Source organism: Sinohyriopsis cumingii, chromosome 12 (assembly GCF_028554795.1).
Source record: "Sinohyriopsis cumingii isolate HCF-2022 chromosome 12, ASM2855479v2, whole genome shotgun sequence".
Lineage (NCBI taxonomy): Eukaryota > Metazoa > Mollusca > Bivalvia > Unionida > Unionidae > Sinohyriopsis > Sinohyriopsis cumingii.
Window position 1 is genome coordinate 21,870,629 of NC_142972.1, and position 21,998 is coordinate 21,892,626.

General features: G+C 34.7%; 1 protein-coding gene across 1 annotated transcript in view; it reads right to left on the reverse strand.

The window, feature by feature from the left end:
- The window catches only part of LOC149786087 (uncharacterized), a 157,431-nt gene that overhangs the window by 25,707 nt on the left and 109,726 nt on the right, over window positions 1-21,998 (reverse strand). The window contains exon 3 of the mRNA XM_089976381.1: window positions 7,300-8,344. Within this exon, the coding sequence (XP_089832507.1) occupies window positions 7,300-8,344 (1,045 nt within the window). The remainder of the gene's footprint in view (window positions 1-7,299; window positions 8,345-21,998) is intronic.

Here is a 21,998-nt window from a genome sequence, read left to right on the forward strand (position 1 = left end):
CCAAGCATCACAGGGTGACACCATGTAAACAGTCCAAGGACATGTGATACTCCAAAGCATCACAAATATGTATATTCCTAAGAAACTGAACATCAGGCAAAAGAAAATTGAGACAGAGCTAGGTCAAGCAGACTGGCTTTGCAACCAGACTTGAAGAAGGAGAAGAAGAAAAAATTTTGTAACTATGTATCATCTGGGGACACTGATAGATTGTACAGCAATATGTATTCTTGCCATTAAAGGATGATGGCAGTTTCAAGAATCATGTTTATGTTGTTTACAAAGATGCCTAGAAGTACCGGTAGGCTTGATGTCTAAAATAAACAGGAATCATCAGGGCTGCTGCAATGAGATATAATAAAGACAACATTTAGCAGTGATCCTATCTTTCAGTCTCAGCTAGGGTGGTAATGACTTCATTCCTAAATTTTACAGGATCTCTCATAAGAAGTGACTTAAATAAATATTTGAGAATTAAACTATGAGGAGAAATCTTGTCAAGATCAGCTCAAGACTGGACTCAGGCATCTCAGTGCAATCATTGACCCAGGACTTTACAAATGTCTGCTGAAGAACAATTGTACTGCCCTTAAAGGAAGTATGATGCCTGGAAAAAATACAAACCCCAAGTTGCAGATGCCTCCAGTCACTGCATTACACAACATCTGCAAATTAATCAGCAGTAGTCTGCAATATTTATTAATAACATGAGCATCTGCAGCAGAACTCACACATTTTATGGAAGGTGGCAGCATAAAGAATGTTGGTGTTGCGGTAGAATATGAACCAGATTCACATACATTCAATACTGCAATAGTGTATAATTTATATATTCAAGGTACGAACTCTTTTTATTCATGTAGTATCTTTCTCCAGACTTCAATCCATAACTTTGAGTTGCTCTTGATAACAATGGGCAGATTTTATTATTATTATTATTATTATTATTATTATTATCATGATTAAATATAATGTCTTGAAGATTAATTGATTCAAGCATTACTGAAAACAGACACATTATGCAAAAAGTATAAAAATCAGCTAACAAATTCAAGGCCAGTCATATCAGTGTAATGTGTGTAATTTAAATAGCATGCTTGAAAACAACTTGTCAATTAAAGTAAAGGTCAAATGATAACTGGTGCATAATTGGTACATAAGCAAAATTCCAATATTATGATATCTATAAAAAAATAAATGAAATAACATTTGACCTAAAAAAAGTAAACAAAACAAGCACTGTTAATCAAAATATTTTGAGCATCATTAAATTTTCATGTGTTAAGAAAATTTAGGATATTAGCAAGATAAATACTTTGCAAATTAATAATGGCCATAAGGTCTTCTTTCATGTACTATAGTATTTCCCCATTAAAACTACTTTTGTGAGTTTACATTCTTGCTAAATTGCAAACATTTTGTTATTTACTGTCCTATGTTCAAACGAAAGCATCGAGACTTTATATTAACAAAAAAAGAGGCACTTAATCATCCTGCAAAAATCATCAACCTATAATATCAGAAGAGACCCATTAGTGTGTTGGATAGTGCTCACCTGGTCCACATAACTTAATAATTGACATTTAACTAAACAGGCTAATGTAGTAGTTTAAGAACACCACACATACAAACCAGCTCCCCGCCTTTATATCACATGAATTAAACCTACTTTGCTAAAGTCTAATAAAAATTTTATTACAAAAATAAATGGCATAATTAGCATGATTAACCTCTCACTCATAATTAAAGTCAACAAAAATCTTCAAAGCTAATTTTACATTTAAAGCTTCAGCTTGTGGTCTACAGACATGACGGGGCCCCGAGTGGCTGAGTGGTCTAAAGCGCTGTCCGTCACGTATCACTGCCATCTCACCTCTGTCTGCATAGGTTCGAGTCTCGGGCTCGGCAAATGTGGATATGTGAGAAAGCTTGCCGGTAGCTTCTCATGGGTCGGTGGTTCTTTCCGGGATTTTCCCGGTTCTTCCTCCACCATTAATACTGGCCGCCATGTATAGCCTATCTTGTGCTGAAAAATGGCGTTAAACCCTATAACAACAACAACAACAACTACAGACATGACAGTCACCTGTCTTGCACATAGACTGAAACAATAATTAACAGGTGTTTGTTGGAAACTATACTTCACAGGTGTTTTTTTTTTACAGACCATTTTACTCCTGGTATTAAATCTGGACATATTTCATAAAAAAGCACATTGAGGTTTTATCTGCATTCAAAGCCAGAAGAAAAAATTGTGAGCAGTGACACCAATTATATCACTTTATCATGACAATTTTAGCAACTGTCAAACACATATCAAACATGCTTAATTAATTTTTGAATCTTAAATGTGGCACATATGCTAAAAATATTTCTCTGCAAATAAAATTTATAAATGGTATTTACAAGAAATATGTCCTCATTATAGAAAAAGTTAATATCAGAAAATAATTCAATTACTTGCAAACATATATCTATAACTGTGGAAAAAACTTCTGATCTTTCACTGCAACAATGCAAATAGTTTATGCTAGCCTGCAACTACATTTCCTTTAACAATAATTCTATTTTATGCTTTTTTCACAGTTATAAATTATGCATTATTTATTTTAATCACTAATGTATATACTTACTCTTTTTAAAATTATTCTACGTGAATTTATCCTTGACACATCTTGTGTTCTAAAATTTAATTTTTGCTGGTATTAATAACATTTACAAGAGAAAGAACTCTGTAATCAAACCATGTCATTCTCAATAGTTAATAATAATAATAATAATAATAATAACAATAATAATGATAATATTAATAATAATAATAATAAAGACTTTATTTTAAGAAGGTAACTCAATTATTTACAGAACTAATCTACCCTGAGGCCTTCTATCTGTCATGTACAATATATACAGTATATACAACATGATGTGAAGAATCTGGCTTGACACTAGATAATTAAGTGATTTTAAAAATCAAAGTATCAAGCCTGGAACATATGCACAGGCATCTGTGAACATATGAACATATATAAAATATAAAATATCATCCTGCATTGAAAAATTCAACTGTGAAAATGTTGCAACATTACAGAAAAGCAGGTAGTATTTATTGTCCTAGAACTGTTCAACTGTCTAAAGATTTCATCCATTTAAGACATTGATTATGAAAAGAAATGCAAGGAGCCTGCATTATGTCACTGAGAATATTGTTCCATACCTGTGGACCAGTATATTGAAAACTCTTTTAAACAATTCCTTCTTTGGCCTTGTTATAATGTAACTTTTACTTCTTATGGACCTTAAATTTGGAGTACCATCAGCATCTCTTTGGTGAAAGATATTGCTTAGATAGACACAAATGTCTTTTCTGGATACTTTATACATCTATTTGGCCTTTCTAAGAAATATTCTTTCATGTATTGTTAAAACCTTTATATTATTCACTGCATCCTGGAAATTGTCTACACATTGATCTAGAATTAAATGACAAGCCCTCTTTTGGAGTCTTAAAAGTGTTTTTTCTATTTTAATTAGAGGTATTACCACAAATTACATTACAATAGTCAAGATATGGCTGAATATAACTTTTATAAAAGATGACCCTATGCTGAAGAAGAATGTATGTTTTGATTTTCCTCAGTAACCAAAGACAACAATTAACCATTTTTGACACGTTTAATGTGAATAGACCAAGTAAGATTGTTATCCATGAATACACCAAGAATTCTATCTTGAGAGCTCATATTGAGACTCATGTTGTCAAATAGAACCTGGAGTTTGTCGCTATCTAGCCTTGCTCGTTTTTGTTGCATTGTAACTAGTAATGCTTTAGTTTTTTTCTGTATTTATGTTCATACTGTTTTACTTGTACCATACTTGAAGTCTTTTTAGAACATCTTGTAAGTTATTTTCAAGTATCATTTTGGTTTTACCCATCTCAGACAGTGTAGTATCATCTGCATAGAAGTCAGTGGAAGAAATTGAAGTTCCTATCTTACGAGGTATGTAGTTGATAAACAGAATGAATAACTGAGGTCCAAGGATACAGCCCTGTGTTACTCCACAATTAATATTTTACTCTGAGAATGTTGACCATTTAACACATTAACCCCTGAAGCTTTTTGTCATTTTCGCCTGAAAATCGAGTAGGAAACACATTTTGAAAGCTATTTCTTAATAGACTTGAAAACACCCAATCCCCAGTCATCTTTCAATAACATACTGCCTAGTTGTATTAGAAACATCGTTTTTCATTGGCTATTTGATTTGTGCATGAGCAAAAGGGTAAAAGTTGGATTTTTTTAATTTTTTATTATTTTTTATTTATAAATATTTTTATCTGCTAAACAGAGCCATTATTTTTGTATGGAGACCACTCTTTATTCCAAATGACCATCTTATCCTACTTTTCGCAAAGGTTCATCTGTCTGTTTGCAGTTCATACCAGTTTGCTTTAGATCTGAGACCAAAAAGTCTAAAATCAGGACACAAAATCGGATTCCGACCACGGGCAAATTTTGGGTAAAAAAAAGTCGGGTCCAAAAAATGAGTTTTGTTTTAAATCTGTATTTTGTAGTGACACTAGATATTCCAGATTATTTGGTATCATTGTAGAGCTACATCTGTCTACCTTTCTATAATACCACCCACTTTAGTGTATCATGCATGACCATAACGCTACAGAGCTTGGCAGTAGGCTACTACCTCCTGCCCCGTTAAGTCGTCGCTAGGGGTTAATGTGGTAAAGATACTTTTTGCACTCTATTGGTTAAGTAAGAATCAAACCAGTTTAGGGAGTTTTCAATGCATAGATAGATTTTTAGCTTTTCAAGCAAAATTTCATGGTCTACAAGATCAAAAGCTTTATGAAAATCAATAGTGCCAACCATTTCTCTTTGATTTAATGCTTTCAGCCATTTATCAATCAAAGATACAAGTGCAGTTTCACAAGAGTGATTCTGTCGAAAGCAAGACTGATTATCATGAATAAGATCATAAGTATTCAAACAGGTGAGAAAAGAATAGCAATAACAAGATTTTCATGATGGCTGCCATGAATGAAAACCTCATGTTGATAACAGTACAGTAGTAGTAGTAGTTTTTGTAGTAATTTGGAGAGACAAGGAAGGATAGAGATGAGTCTGTAGTTATTTACATTATCTTTTGCTCCCACTTTATGCAATGGTGTAACTGTGGCAGTTTTCCATGTTTGTGGAAATTTATTAGAACTAATACTTTCATTGCAAATGAAAGCTATACTCTCTACAATTGCAGGTGCTGCTACCTTTAGTAGCCTTGGTCCAATCATATCAAGACATCACCAGTTGCTTTCCTTACTTGGATTGAATTTATAAAGAACAGGTACTTTAGATGCAAAATCAAATAGTTTAAATTGCATACAATCTAAAAACTATTTTAAACTTTGCTAAACTTCATTAATATGTACAGATCCTACAAATAGTGAAATTCAGTGGATACCTTGATGCTCTTTATGTCTGTATTCAAAGTTTACAAAAAAATCAGATCAAAAATAGTGTTAACAAATTCAGCCAATCAGATGCAAGATCACCTCATTCATGTGTGTCAATCTCATTCATTACTGAACTCATCTTAGATCTTGATCATATAAGTCTATTACTGCAATTGTTTTGTTGAAAAATGACATCCAGGTTAGCATCGTGTTCAGTCAACCAGATGCAAGATCACCTCATTAATATGCATGGATCTTGCTCTTTATCACAGGTGTCCAACAGCTTGATAACAGAAGTATATATTGAAAGTCTGATCAAAACGGGATCAGAAATAAAAACTCCAGAGTGGTAATAAGCTCAGTCAATCAGACATAAGGAAACCTCATTAATATGCATGGATTTCACTCATTATTTAATATGTCAGAGAGCTTGATGAGATTAGTACATATTGCAAGTTTAATTACAATAGTTGTTTGAAAGGACTGAAGCTCTACTGTCCCAAAAAAACCTGCATGAATTCATGATGACACAACATTATAATGGCAGTGTTGAAAACATCTCAGATATTTTTAAGTTACAAGATTTTCAAATTTTCATTTAGGACAAACTAGACACCATGAGAAGACTTTTGATTAAAATCCCATGCTGATATGACTATCCATTCTGGAGAATTAGTGACATGATTTTCAATACTGTATGTTCATTGTGGCAGCTACCGGTATATTTGAGGCCAGATCAGCACCATTTTCATTCAGGATCAACTAGTTTCCATAAAGGAAGAATAGCAATAACAATATTTTCAAGATGGCTGCCATGAATGAAAACCTCATGTTGATAACAGTAGTAGTATTAGAACTATTTTCATTTAGGACCAACTAGTCATCATAATAAGTCTTCTGGTTCAGAAGGAGTAGCAATAACAAGATTTCCAAGATGGATGCCACGATGGCCATATTCAATATCAGACAGGCACTAACTAAGAATACATGATTTTTGACTCATAAACAGCACTAGGACTGTTAAAAGAGAATTAATAAATCAACCAATTTTTAAATCAAAGAGAAATATTAAATAGTGCTCATGTTATAAATTTCAAAGCATAGAAACAGTGCAAGCATAGCATGTTTTTTTATTCATGGTGTCACAGATGTCTTTGGTTGTAGAGTGCCTGAATAACATTTGGAAGATCTTGGTTTATTTCCCAGTCAGACAGTGCATATTGCTCACTTCCATACTGGGTGATAGTAGTGGGATCAACTATTTCAAGACCTCCCACGTGTGACAGTTTTTCAATGAATTGAAAAAAGAGTCATTCAAGTTGATGGAGGCACAATGACGTGTCTCCTTAAGGGAAGGAATTTGTCACTGGTACTTGCATGGGATGTTAACTCAGACTGCTCCACTGGTATAGTAACTTTCAGGAGATCCAGATTCAGGCCACTGTGATCATGTACATTTTTTCCTTGTGATATCCATAACCAAACAGCATGATGGAATTATAACAAGGATCCAAAACATACATAACTTCAGTGAAATTTTAACAGGTACATTTTTTCTTTCTTAATTTCTTTTTACCAATAGTTCATTTTTTTTATGGGGCACCAATTTTTATCAATATTATTGTTGCTATAGACAATTAATTCTTGTGTAGAAATAAAAACAAACTGTTCCCCAAACTATATGGCTTTAAGTACCAATGAAAGTGTGTCTTTAACCACTAACTCATACTTTTAGACCCATGAAAATATATTTCAGTTAATGTATGGCAAACTAAATCAGTGTTTTCTTTTAGTATTTTAAAAGAGACAATGTACTGTACATGGATTATTACCTGATGAAGACTGTCTGTCCTCTTTAGACCTTCTCTTTGAAATTTCTCTAAGCTTAACTGATGTTGTCCAATCTTTTGGAAGACTCTCCCATGGGAAATTATACTTCTTGGCTTGTGCCCTTGGTAAAGTATTGCTGTCAAAGTAATAGTAATTTCCTGGTCCAACACTGGGATCTGATTTCTCCTTCTGAGTAAGAGAAACATTTTGTGTGTTAGAAACATTGACCAGGCTTTTGGTTTTATCCACCTCAACAAAGTCATCAAGTGCATCAAGATCTAAAGATTTTGGCCGCTTTCTTTCCTTGCTACTGCTGCGAGTGACAATAGAGCGTAGTTTATCGCTGATGACGCTAGAGCGCTTGGTGGACCTTGACATTCGACTGGATGCATTGGAAGCCATACTTGCAATGCTCAAGGAACTGCTCCCATATGAGGTATTTACATCCTTCTGAGATTTACGTTCTGCTGACATAGATCGTGTGACACTACTCAATTTCATACACCTTGGAAGAGAACGAGATCTTCCACAGGTAAAAAATCTCATTAATTTTGGTTCTTTCATTGCAAAATCTTCTCTTCTATCTTCCCGTTTTCCTTCTATTTCATCCAAATACTTCACCACTGTCTCATCTCTCTCTACATCATCAGGCTCAGCATCTAAATCATCAAAACTGTATGATCTTGGCTGTTCTCGTCTCTTTTCAATGGCTTTTCTCTTTCGCTCAAATTCATCAATTTCATTCAAAACATTGGGTATGCCTGAAACAGTCCTCCGCCTTTTCTTCTTTTTCTCTTTCTCTTCCTTACTTTCCCTCCCAGAATTACGCAATAGTTGCAAACGTTCAAATGTCGTCCCTGATGTGTCAATAGCAACTGTGACAGGAGGTTCTGATGAAGTTAAACACTTTTCACCATTTTGGTGTTTTTTCTCTGCTTCCTCATTTTTCAGATCATCAAGCACAAATTGATCCACACATATAGTTTTTGGTCGCTCTCTAAGTTTCAATTGCTTGTACTTCTTTTCAAAAGACTTCACTCTCTGAACCTGTCATGAAAGTAAACAAAATCAAATTCAGTTTGGTGATATGTATAAGTAAATAAAACTTACAAAATATAGTTACAACATAAAACAGACACATAATTATCTGTATAACTACACCTTGCATCAGGTCCGGTCTTCAATTAAAAAAAAAAAAATTTCTCAAATTGAGATTTTTTAAAGATCTTTCTCATTATTTGGCTGGCACCAATAAATGTTCACAGAAAAATTAGCATGCAACCAGGATTAAAATAAATTTATAATACTTAGACTTCACTTAAAAATTCCTCTGTTTCAAATGTAGAAAAACTTGATGATTACCGAAAATTTGTGTAATCTTGCAACTGTGTTTTCTCAAGAGACAAAATTAGATTCCAAGGTTTAACAGAGTCCTTTGAAGGAACTGACATTCTACTAGTGGAAAAGAATTTCCAGGAATTCATGATAGGACAATTTATTCCTTGTAGTGTGGAGTGTTTAAACCATCTTTGATATTTTTCAGGAATAACAAGATTTTCTTTTTTTGAAATTAACTGCTATCATGGACATATGGGCTGTCAAGTTGGCACCATTTTCATTTAGGATCACCAGGGCATCATATGTCTTCTGATGAATCCGAATGCTGATACGACTTTCCATTTTGAAAGAGCAACAATAGGATTTTCAAGATGGATGCCACGGTGGCCACATTCAGTATCAGATTGGAAATATTTCTATTTAGTACCAACTAATCAATGTTGTTGTAGGGTTTAACACCAATATTCAGCACAAGACAGGCTATACATGGTGGCCAGTATAAATGTTGGAGGAAAACCCCAGGAAAACCCTGGAAAGAACCACTGACCCATGAGAAGCTGCTGGCAAGCTTTCTCAAGTTCCCACATTGGCCAAACCCGAGACTCAAACCCATGCAGACAGAGGTGAGATGGCAATGATCATTGCGGTGAGCATTTTAGACCACTCTGCTACTCTGGACCCCTTAGTACTAACTAGACATCATAAGAAGTCTTTTAGTGAAAGCCCAATGTCAATATGACCAGCCATAAAGGAAAATTTTCAAGATGACCATTGTGACTGGCATATTTAAAGTTGGATTTGCACCATTTTCATTTACCACCGACTAGACATCGCAAATATTTCTCTGAAAACTCTGAGCTGAGATGAACATTTATTCAGGAGAACTAGTGATAAGATTTTCAAGATGGCCACTACAGCAAGGATAGGGGCCCCGAGTGGCTGAGTGGTCTAAAGCGCTCTTCGTTACGGATCACTGCCATCTCACCTCTGTCTGTGGCAGTTCGAGTCTAAGATTCAGCCAATGTGGGCATGTGAGAAAGCTTGCCAGTAGCTTCTCGTGGGTCGGTGGTTCTTTCCGGGGTTTTCCGGGTTCTTCCTCCACCATTAATACTGGCCGCCATGTATAGCCTATCGTGTGCTGAAAAATGGCATTAAACCCCACAACAACAACAACAACAACTACAGCAAGGATAGTGAATGTCTGAATGGCACATTTAGGACCAACTGGACATCATATGAAATTGTTTGATAAGAACTCCATGTTGATATGACCATCCATTCAGGAGGAGTAGTAATAATATTTAAAAAAATCAGGCAAATGCCATTTTTATTCTGGACCAACAGAATATCATAAATCTTTTGGTGAAAGCCCTGTGGCAATATTACATTTCAATCAGGAGAAGCAGCAATAACAAGCTTTTTAAGGTGGCTACTATGGTGGCAATATTGGATATCATTATGATATGACCATCCATCCATTCAAGAGATGTAGTGATAAACAAGATTTTCAAGGTGGCCATACTGGACATTCAAGTGACACCATTTTCATTTAGGATCAAACAGACCATGGGATGACTGTGTAAAGTTTCAAGGTGATCCTCCATGTAGTTGAGGAAGTGATAACAAACTTGTGGTAACTGACGGAGGACTGACAACAGACTTTCCCATAAATTCTTCTGCTCTATGACCAGTAAAATTTTTTTATAACTTTTGTTAATTTTTATCCTTTTCAGTAGCTTTATCTCCGAAATTTCCTAATAATGTGAAGTGTATTATAAGTAAGATGATATAAAACCACAATCTGAGCACAAAGTTTGAAAACTGAGTCAAACATGGGTATTTACCTTGGTTTTGTTTTTTGGTGTTTTATCACACAACAATACATGTTGGCTATTTAGTACTGGCACAGCAACAAAAGCTGGCTATTGGTAAGTGCAGGCCAGCAACACAAGTAAGTTATTTAATGCTGAGGCAAATGGTGAAAACTGACCAAAAACATCCCAAGGTTACTAAGGACCCACGCTGATCCAATGATAAGATATAAACCTGTACAAGTCTAGCACTTGAAACATAGAAGTTTATGCTGTGTAATTTTTCTGAACTTACTTTCACAGCACTGCATTCATGAGTGTTAAACAGGAAGAGACCCACTGTATCAAGCCTACCTTTTTTTTCATTAGAAAAGATGGAAGTTTCACTATACCCCTAGACTGAGGATGGACATATGCCAGGGCACACATGGATGCCATTTGTGATTCCTGTGCTAAGCTTCTGTTAATTAATGCAGGCTTGACAAAATAAACTATCCATAGAACTGACCATATATATTACAGATTTGTGTTCACATGAACAAAAGAAAATCTCACGTAATGGAAAATGTTAGACTAATTATTACGATTCTGAGAAATAAAAGATGCTCTAATTTCTGCAGGGAAGATATTACATTTCCCAAAATTGTTGAAGTCTGAAGTTTTAAAAGGTTCACATTTTTACAGGTTTTACCAGGATGATTTTTATTTGATGAGGTTTTTATTTGAAAACTTGCAGGTACATGCAGTATGAAAGGGCTCTTTCAAAACTACTGGGTACAAGTATTGATGGTCTCTCCACACACTAGCAGCCACAGGTAGTACTGATGGACTCATTTTTCCTGATAGAAGACTCCTTATCTCAAATGAATTAGATCATGAAAGTACCCAAACATCATGTATATTATTATCACTCTCACGCTTGACTTCATCACTGTGGTCTGAGCTAAACAACACACACAACATTATTTGGATTAAAATTGTCACTGTGTTTGCAAAAACCTGACAGTCTTTGGTAGTAAGATGAATTATACAGATCCCTTGCAATTCACCAGGTATTTTAATCACAGTCCTATTTAAGACAGTGGAAATTAAGGAAGCCAGAAGCAAAAACCTACTCTGAAATTATGTGGTGGCTATCCGGTTTATGAAGTAGTATACCAGTCATGTAAGTGTGGTAAGAAAAATATTTTCTTACATGTCTCATTGAACATGTTTACAAGATACATGTAAATGACCTTGACCTTAAACATGATATGGATAGAAAATCATTCAACTTATCTCAGACAAAGTAACGATATAACCAATTGCTACGTTTGGATTAATGAATAATTAACATTATTTGGAATGGGGGTGGGGACTGGTTTTTTAAGTGTTTAGTAATTCAGTAGTAGCAATAACAAGATTTTCAAAGTTCATGCCATGCATGCCATATCAGATGACAGACTGACATCTTTTAAATTCATGACCACAGGATACAATGATAAGTCTTTTAGAGAAAACTCAATGTCTATATGACCATCCATTTGAGAGGAGCAGCAAGCACAAGATGGCTACCAAGGTGGCGATACTGAATGTTTAATGGACACCATTTTGTTTCTGGACCAACTAGGTATCAGTAAGAAGTCTTTTAGTGAAAATTCCATGTAGATGTGTGCATCTCTTGAGGAGAAGCAGCAAAAATATTTTAAAGACAATTGCCACATGGCCATATTTGATTTGGACTTTACACCCTCTTCTTTTAGGATCAATTAGGCATCATAAGAAGTCTTTTAGTGAAGACTCTTTCTCAGTACAAATAGATGTTCAAAAAGATTAGCAATAACAAGATTTTAAAATAAGCAGTGTCACATTTGCTCAGCCCAGTTCGTAAGTATAAACTAAGGTATTAGTACAAGCCATGGTTGATATCTGAACATAGCCACAGGCTAGAGTTAATCTGTTACGCAAGTTTACCATGACCAGAGAGATTATATCCGGCATCTTGGATTGGCACAGGTGTTAGATCAAGTGACTTCCCACCTATGTGTTACAAAGATCAGAGGAACCCGTGAGAAATGGGGGGGGGGGGGGCTAAATCCATCCCCATGTGGACAGACAGCAAAAGGACATGGACTGCTAAGTTTGATTGGATCAAATCAAAGTGACATCCGATCAGAATTGAAATGGAGGATGTGACAACAATTTTGATCTGAATTATAACTTTTAACTTGCAAGCAAAAATTCAGTCTCACCTAGGAAGGTTGATGAGCAATATAGGGTTACTCTGAGAAAGCCACTCGTAATTTGGCAGTAAAACTTAGAGAGGAGATTCTAAGGAAAGACAAAGCTTCGGAAAGATCATTAGGTTATTTGCTCAATTTTTGCAGAATATTACAGCATTAATTACTATGATCATTTAGTACGTAGAATTACCTTTATAGTGTTTAATTTACATGCGTATTTGAGAAATGAGCTTGAATATAATGTAGAGAATTATGTAGATTGTTAGCTTGTGGTCAGAATTAATTTTGTAATTTGCTATTAGGTTACTTCTTAGTAAAGTATTGCATTTATTCATGTTATGTGTTAGAATTTACACATGCTTGAATTGTGAATTTGGAAAATAGCTGAAGTGTGTAAAATTAGTTAATATGGATGTATGGATATATCAGAGCATGAATATTTGAATATTTGTGTACTTTGTATGACTTATCATGTAAAGAAATTTGTCTGATTGCTGTGATATTGTTTAGTTAAATGGGATTAGGAATATGTACTGATGTGACACAATTTATTGATATATGTATGAAAAGTAATTGATACTGTACTTTTATTTTGTTTTATCATACAAGAACGTATGAGTACTTTGATGTGAATGAATGCGTGGCCAAAGAAATTTAATTAATCCGTTATCTGATGATAGGCTGGGTGTAGCATAAGATGAGAGGGCTATAGAAAATATTGTACTGTCCTTGTGTTTTCAAAGTAAGTATTTTTTAGGATAGAACTTCCGGTTTAGTTAAGTCCCGAGTCTCTAAGAGGGGAGACGGAAGTGCGACTAGAAGAATGGTTGGAGTTGACAAGTCTAGTCGGTGGAGAGAATCGAGGAGGAGGAGAAAAAGGAGTCAAGGAGGAGAAAGTGAAGAAGGATGAGGAGTATTGAGGAGTGGGTGGAGAGAAGGAATTTGGAGAAGAGGAAAAGAAGGAATAGGAGGAATAGGAGAGAAGAATACACAGATGAGTAGAACACAACAGGTGGAAAGCTATCTCACAAAATCAAACGATGCAATAAGCTATCAGAGTTGAGCGGAAGGAGAGTACTTGGGAAATTTTAATCAATTGATTACTGAATTGTCATTAAATTGTTATTAGTTGAATTTCACTTTTTTATAAATTCAATCATTTAACCATCGGCCTTGCTGACTGGGGGCTCGGAGCTTTACATCTTTCACTAATTTAACTTCCAACCAACATCGAGCCTGGGTGGGACTTCTATAATAATTTAAATAAATATTGGAAGCACCCCACCCCACACCTACCACAGTGACAGCATAACAACCTGTCAAGTCACATGCAGCCTTGGCAACTAAATTTGGTTGTCATATTAATTTCATTTAAGACCAACTATACATCATAGGAATTCTTTTCATGAAACTCATGTTGATATGACCATCCATTTGCAGTGTATCCCCAAGGGGAGCAAAACTGAGAATAAAAAGATTAAAAATTTGGGGGTCTCAGATGCAGAAATGAAAGTAAAGGGAAACAATGCATTTAAGAGTAAAAGTGATAAGATATTCAAAATGGCTGCTGTGGTGACCATGTTGGATGTCCAAGGGGCACCATTTTCAATCAGGACCGAGTAGACCTCAAGATGAATTATATCAAATGTTTGGTGGCAATCTTCACAGGAGTGAAAGGCCAATTCATATACTCCTCTGGTCTGTGACCAAGTACAGCTTAAACTTATAGACAAGAAAGGGATTAAAATATTGCACCATCATTGATACAGATGCAGCAATCATGATTTCAAAAAGGGTTTATTAGTTTAAGTCTCTCTCTCTCTCTCTCTCTCTCTCTCTCTCTCTCTCTCTCTCTATACATATAAATATATATAAACTGGGTACCACAACAAAATTTTGTACCATGGTTTTTCTGGATGTACCGCAATACATACCACTGTACATCACAATTATATAAGGGATCAACAATTTAACATTCTGGGACAAGGGCCTGGCACTTTTTCCTTCTGTCAAAAGCTGGAAAAAATATCTTACTCTGATTTCAAGCACAATAAAATAATATTATTTCAAAAAAATTAATTATCCTGAGACAAAATAAAATAAAATATCAACTTACAAGAAAATCTACCCAAACCCACCCCAACAAAATTAAATGGTCAGTACCCGATAGTAGATGAATTTGCTAGATGTTAATTGTTGTAGAATTTTTTTAAAACTGTAACTAAAGTGGCACAATTAAGCTTACACAGTAGCTGACACACTGACATGAGAGAGAGAGAGAGAGCTTGTTGATATAAATAAGAAGTGTACACAATGAAGCCTACAATATACCACTGATATAATAGGCATAAAAACTTTTAGTGTGATGCCATCACCCAGGCAAGATATCAGAGAGGGCTAGTACACATAAAACAGACTTACTCTACAAAAGAGACAATATTTTGTGGACTTAAATAATTACATAAAATTTAAATAGAAAATAACTAGAAAATGTTAGGATGATTTTCAGTGATACAAACAAATACACATATGTACTTCACATATTAACATAGGCTAGTAAAGAACTAATAAATAAATTATTTGTATTTCTACATCTGAATTTTTTGCAAAAGTTGGATTTGTTGCTAAAATCTTCCACAATATCCTATTTGGCCACCATGGTAGCATATGTGACATGTGTCTAACATGTGATTAAAAGATCAAAAATATGATTATATTTGTAATATTCAAAACTGTTATGTAAAAAAAAAGGAATAATTTTTAACAAATTTATTGGCCATGTTAATATCATTATATTTGTAACAAGACTACTTGGGAATTTCCATACATTCCTTATTGACAGAAAATACATAAGTACTGGTACAGTTAAAAAGTACCATGTTATGTATCACCATGAAAGTGTGAATATATATATATATATATATATATATATATATATATATATATATATATATATATATACACACACACACACACACACAGAGAGAGAGAGAGAGAGAGAGAGAGAGGGAAAAAAAAGAAAGAAAGAATGTGAAGTAACTAAATGCATTAAATACCTGAAATAAACTTATACAACCTTCCCATGCATATTATACCTTCAACAACAACAAAAACTGATCTTCCAACATGCAAACAGTCACCTCTTTCTAGTGATAAATAAATACTGTAAAAATGGTATGCTGACCTTTGTGACAATGCAAGTATTATTCTTTCTACAACAACATTCCATTCCCAACATTATCCATTCCTAGGTTCCTACTTCTAAATGAATGCTGCTTGTATTAGTATTTTAATTTCAGAAAATTTTAATCCTAATGACCAACTTTTACTTGTATATTATATATAAAACAATTACTTTTAACATTTTGATCAATGGTGACTATATTTTGACAATTCATCTTGTATGTATTGTGTTGCCACTGTACCATCATTGTGTTGCCATTTTCACCTCTACCTTTGTTTCTCTAAGTGATTACAAGTTGGAGTAAGTATAAAAGAAAACATGGATTGATAGCAAGGGACATATGTAGCAGTTTTTCATTTACATACGGAAAACATAGTTTAACAGTTTTATCATGATCATTACCATGGTTTGCACAGACCAATCCAAGTCAGCCTGAATCTGTTTCCATTTCCTCTGCATAATATTACCAATAATGTACTAAAAAGCTGATTAAACCAGCAAAACCAGCCATTCACTCAAATCCACTTTATTATGAAGGTGTATGCTATATGATATTGTTTAAAGTCAAGCATTTCTAAGTAAAGTTGCTGCAGAAACCACAAGTCAGGTATCTGGGTAGTCAGGAGCATAACTCCAGTAGAGTTGAAGGATGAAATCAAACTATTTCTAGAATTCATGAGTATAAAAGTTGCATGCCAAATCTGACTGAAATCCAACCATCCTTGGTAAGTGAAAACTACAGACGCCAAAGTCAATAAGATAATCAGGGGGCTTAACTCCTTTAAATGATTTCATAGAATACTGGGAATCAAATTCAGTCAAGGTCTCATCAACATTAAGATGCATGCCAAATTTTGTTCAACAAACCATTGGTAAGTTATGATATGGAACAGTGATATGTAAGAACTCGTACAAATTATTTGAAAGTCCTGCACATGAAAATGTGTGAAGTATAAAAATTTTATTTAATCGTTAAGGGGCAGTTAATCTGAGGACATGACTCCTGTAAATATACAAGCAACACTGAAAATCCAACTCACTCAAGTTCTCATCAGTATAAAATCCAACAATTCTCTTTGTAAAAGTTAAGCTGTGAAAACTAAAGATGGATGTCTGGCAAATAGGGGCCATAAACTGTCTAACTGAAAGCACAGAAGGATGAAAATTAAACTTTTCTAGGACTCATCAACATAAAGCTGCAAAGTAAATTTAGTTCAAATTCAATTCAATCAGTTCCAGTAAAATCATCTTGTGAAAACCAAACTATTGTTGTACAGATAAGGATCAATAGCCGGATCACAGGTTTGGTAGACGGATGGATGTGATTATTATCAGACTGCTGACTTCCCTTAGAGGGGCTCTTACTGGATGAGCTCTTTTGACTTCATTAAGAGGGGCCCTTATTTGATGGGCAATGCTGACTTTGTTGAGATGCCCATCTCAATGAAAGCAGCACAGCAATTAGGGCCCCTCTCAATGAAGTCAGCAGAACCCATATCAGATGGACCTTGATTGGATTGGCTCTCCTAACTTCATTGAGATGGGCCCTATTTAACTTGATGCTATTTACAATGTCCCTAAGTTACAGAACTGGAAAACTCAGACCATGTAAAATGTTTGGCAAAGACAAGTCAGTTTTGTTTGTAAGACATCTTTGGCTAAGTACAGACAAACCCATCTCTCCGGATTACTGAAATAGATATCTGATAATGAACTGCAGCTTCTAATTGATTAGTTTAGACATTCTAGATAAGTAATGTAGCAGTTGTTTTTTTATACGTAAACTGACAAAACATACACAAGACATTTTTTTATCAATTCAAATTGTACAAACAATTTAATTTTAAGCATTTAGTCCAAAGATCTGAGGGAACTGATCATGACATAACAAAGTCTGTTTTATAATGGAGCATTCAAACAATGTCAACTATGCTACTAGTAAAAGTTCTGAATGTTTCATGCATTTTTGAAATTTTATTACCTGACCACCGACTGCTCTGGTGGCCTAGTGGTTAGAGCGTCCGCCTTGGATGCAGGAGGTCATGGGTTCAATCCCCAGCCGAGTCATACCAAAGACTTACAAAAATGGTACTAACAGCTGCCTCGCATGGCACTCAGCATTAAGAGGTTAGAGTTAGCACTGGTCGGCCTGGTGTCAGGATAATGTGACTGGGTGGGACATCATGCTACATGTCTGCGGCATGATGCCCCAGTGCAAGACATCACTATAAACTGCCACACTGCAGACATCATAGCAATATGACTGAAAAATTGTTAAAGCTACGTTTAAAAAATCCAAATCCAAATTACATGACCACCTTTCATCACTCATCTAACAGAGTCATGCTATCAAATGCACTAAGATTTGGTCCTGGTAAACTGTTTGACACATTAAAAAGGACATGATTAATGTCGATACTATGACTCAGTGTGGCAAGCTTGTTCCTGTAGTATTCACAAAATACACCATCTTAAAAAAAAACTGACTCAAAAACAAAGTAAAGTATCAAATTTGTATCTAGAGCTCCCATTCAGTGCTCATCAATCTAAACTGTGATCTTTTACTACCAGTCCAGTGTACAAACAGATCTGCAGTTCATGTTTGTTGTAAACTGTCTAAATTGCTTAGTGTCTGTGTCTGATTTAGCACCAATGCTATAAGCAGTGTTCATTCTAGAAATGAAAAAAGTGGGGCCCAGTGCCCCTACCAGGCCAAAAAAGTGGGGCCCAGTGCTCCTACCAGGCCAAAATAGTGAAGCCCAGTGCCCCTACCAGGCTAAAGAAGTGGGGTCATTTAGGAATAACAAAAACAAAAATACATACGTCCAGTGTTCAGGAAACGTTCCTTTTAGTGAACAAGTAGATTGTAAAAAAGCAAACAATAATCTGATTATAATGCTATAAAAGTCAATATTCATAGCATATCATTGGCCCAAGTGCCTGAGATCATTATCTCCCTTCCCTGTTTTGACCCATTCATACTATGATTGGAATTCCTCATGCTTGACTAACCGCTCCCCTATAGAATTTATTTTGGGCATTTGAGTCTACATTTTTTCCAACCTCTATGCTACTTTAGAAATAAATGCAGCAGTGAATTTGCTGAAGATCTCTTGAGGTTCCAGGTGGCCATGTGGTCTCAGGTGCTTGCCTTTACAGATCACTCATGCATCTCACCTCTGTCCATGCAAGTTCGAGTCTCTGCTTGAGCAACATGGGTATGTGAGAAAGCTTGCCTGTAGCCTCCTGTGGGTCAGTAGTTCTTGTAAGGGTCTTTCCAGCTTCTCTTTCCATCAAAAGTATACTGCTGGCATGTGTACTGCTTATTATGTTCTCAACCCTACAAAACCACTGCCATCTCACCTTTGTCTGCATGGGTTTGAGTCTCAGGCTCGGCTAACATGGATACATGAGAAAGCCTGCCAGTAGCTTCTCGTGGGTCAGTGGTTGTTCCCAGGGCTTCCCAGGGTTCTTCCTCCACCAGTTATACTGGTCACCATGTATAGCCTATCTTGTGCTGAAAAATGGCGTTAAACCCTACAACAAAAACAACAACATTTTCATTTATGATGTGCTCTTAATTGGTGCCCATGATAATAATAAACAAATTAGTGTTGGCCAATTAAACTCATGGTCTTATGCTTCTTTGCTAACACTCGCAATCTACTCAGTAAGCTTGGGATGCGCTCTATTTAAGTGGTCTAAAATAAACTGTAACATTTTTTCGTTGTTATCTTCGGTCTTTTTATGTTGTACAGGGGCATCATGACGGAATTTTCTTGTGCTACAGAAAAAAAAGAAGGGCCATTGGTACAAAGGTACAGCCAAAAATGAACTCAGTATAAATCAAAACATTTTGGTCTCAATAAAATTTGGCAACTAAAAAGTACAACAATTTTATTTCCTATTTTGCATTTAGTCAGAAATGTAAATATCTTGACATTGCTTCTAATAGATAATGGAATTTAGTATTTTAATACTAAATGTGTTGAAATAAACAGCAATTATTGCTATCTTCATATAATGAGCATTGTTATACTCTCCTTAAGAGGGCCTCAAGTGAGAATAATCCTTGACTAATGAGTCACCCTCTATAAATAAAGCATTATTGTTATTATTATTATTATTATTATTATTATTATTACTATCATTAAAAAAGTTACTTTTCTCTGTCTGCATAGTTCATATGCTAATGAAAATTATTATTTTTTCAAAAAATATAGAGTCTGAAAAAGTAAAATCTCTATTGTTGGGATCCTGAATTGTTGTGCCCAGCAAATTCAATTCTGGTCAAAAATGGGCAAGGTAAACTAGGCTGCATTATGTCACTGTGTGCCCATATAGAAACCACAACGATGTTTCAGCAATTTCTTTTTCAAAGAAAGAATTCTAGTTGCAGTTTTGGTATTTAGGTTTTTGTTTCTAAAACTGTTTGTCAAACAGTGTACAAGTTGTTGGTGATAAATGCGCAGATTGTCCACATATCTCCAGTGACTGATCATGCTTACTTTCACATAAACTCTCTGTAATATTGCTTACTCAGTTTAAATGGACATACAGTATTTACAAAATTGATTAAAGCCCAACAAGTCTCAATCACTGATACAAACTGATCCCTAAAAGTTATCATGACCCAGATTATAATGTAATACAACTACTTATTGGGATGTGCTCTAACACTGAGATTGTTACTTAATGTAAAGATTGTCTTCAACAGCATATATCACCAGATTAATATACATCAATTCAAATTATCTCACCTCTGACAAAATGACAAAAAAGCTATATTTCTTACAAAAATGTTTGAAACAACCTGGACTCCAAATATGGCAAGGAATATATATATATATATATATATATATATATATATATATATATATATATATATATATATATATATATATATATATATATATATATATATATATATATATATGTACTCCCAAATATGCAGCTGAGCCAAATCACTTAGACTGGTTCAGGAAATGAATCACAAAATAGTTATTTCTAAAGATATAGTAGGTCTGAAGATTTTACTATGTCCAAAAATAGGTTATCAAAAAGAAAAGAAAAATGAGATGACAAACATTGTGAAACAGGCATGTTAGAGATGATGAATGATTTATTAAGGAAGAACATGTGCACAAGTTGTGGAGTATGTATGTCAGCTGTTTTTACTGCTGCTAGTTGTCAATACCTACTGTTTAATCCATGTGATGAATATAGTACTGAAAGTGATTTTATAGTCTAATATTCAATCACCTGTTTCTGAGTACAGGTAAAACATTCCTAAGTTTGCATTCCAAACTGCATTTTATTATTTTGACATGGCTTCAAAATAAAACAGACTTGATCTCCAGAAAATTGTATGTACTCTTGAAAATTATTACAACTGAAAATATGGTGTCTGAACAATTTTAGGATATGTATATTTACGTCAATATAACTGCAGTACATTATTATCTACATTGCTGTTAATAATGTAATTAATTGGGGGGGGGATATACTGGTTTTAACAAATTTGGTGAACATCATACTGGCAACCAAGGACAAGTTAAAACATTTTCTGGATAAGAAATATATCTAATGCTTGCCCCATAATTTTACAGTATACATGAAGGAAAGCTGTACAACATTTTTGCAATTATGTAAAAACCACTCTTCTGGGCTAATGAAACATGTTCATGACTTCTCCAGTACAGAAATGGGATGAGATGTTTTATGCCAGAATTGTCCATGGTTGGCAATGTCAAAAATTCTTCCTAGCTGTTGATAAAGGCCGAGTTATACACATGCTATACCTTTATATAAGCAACTGATATACATCATAAATCCCACTAGCCACTACATAGTACCCTGTCTAGACAAACAGGATGGATAGAGTATGCAATTGGTAAATGACCAAATCCCCAAACTCACAACATTAAATAAGTGTTAATAGTTAACAACAATAAGATGTGTGTGTGCATTTTCTTTTCCTCTAGTAACCAAATACTATAAATCCAGGGGTATCCGAACTGCAATCACTGCCCCAATAATTTCTATGTTATACTCATTTAACACAAGAGATAGGAGAAACGTGAATAGTATGTACCAAATGCTCAATTTTTGCTGATTCAGCCATACAATTTTCTGAGGGACACCCC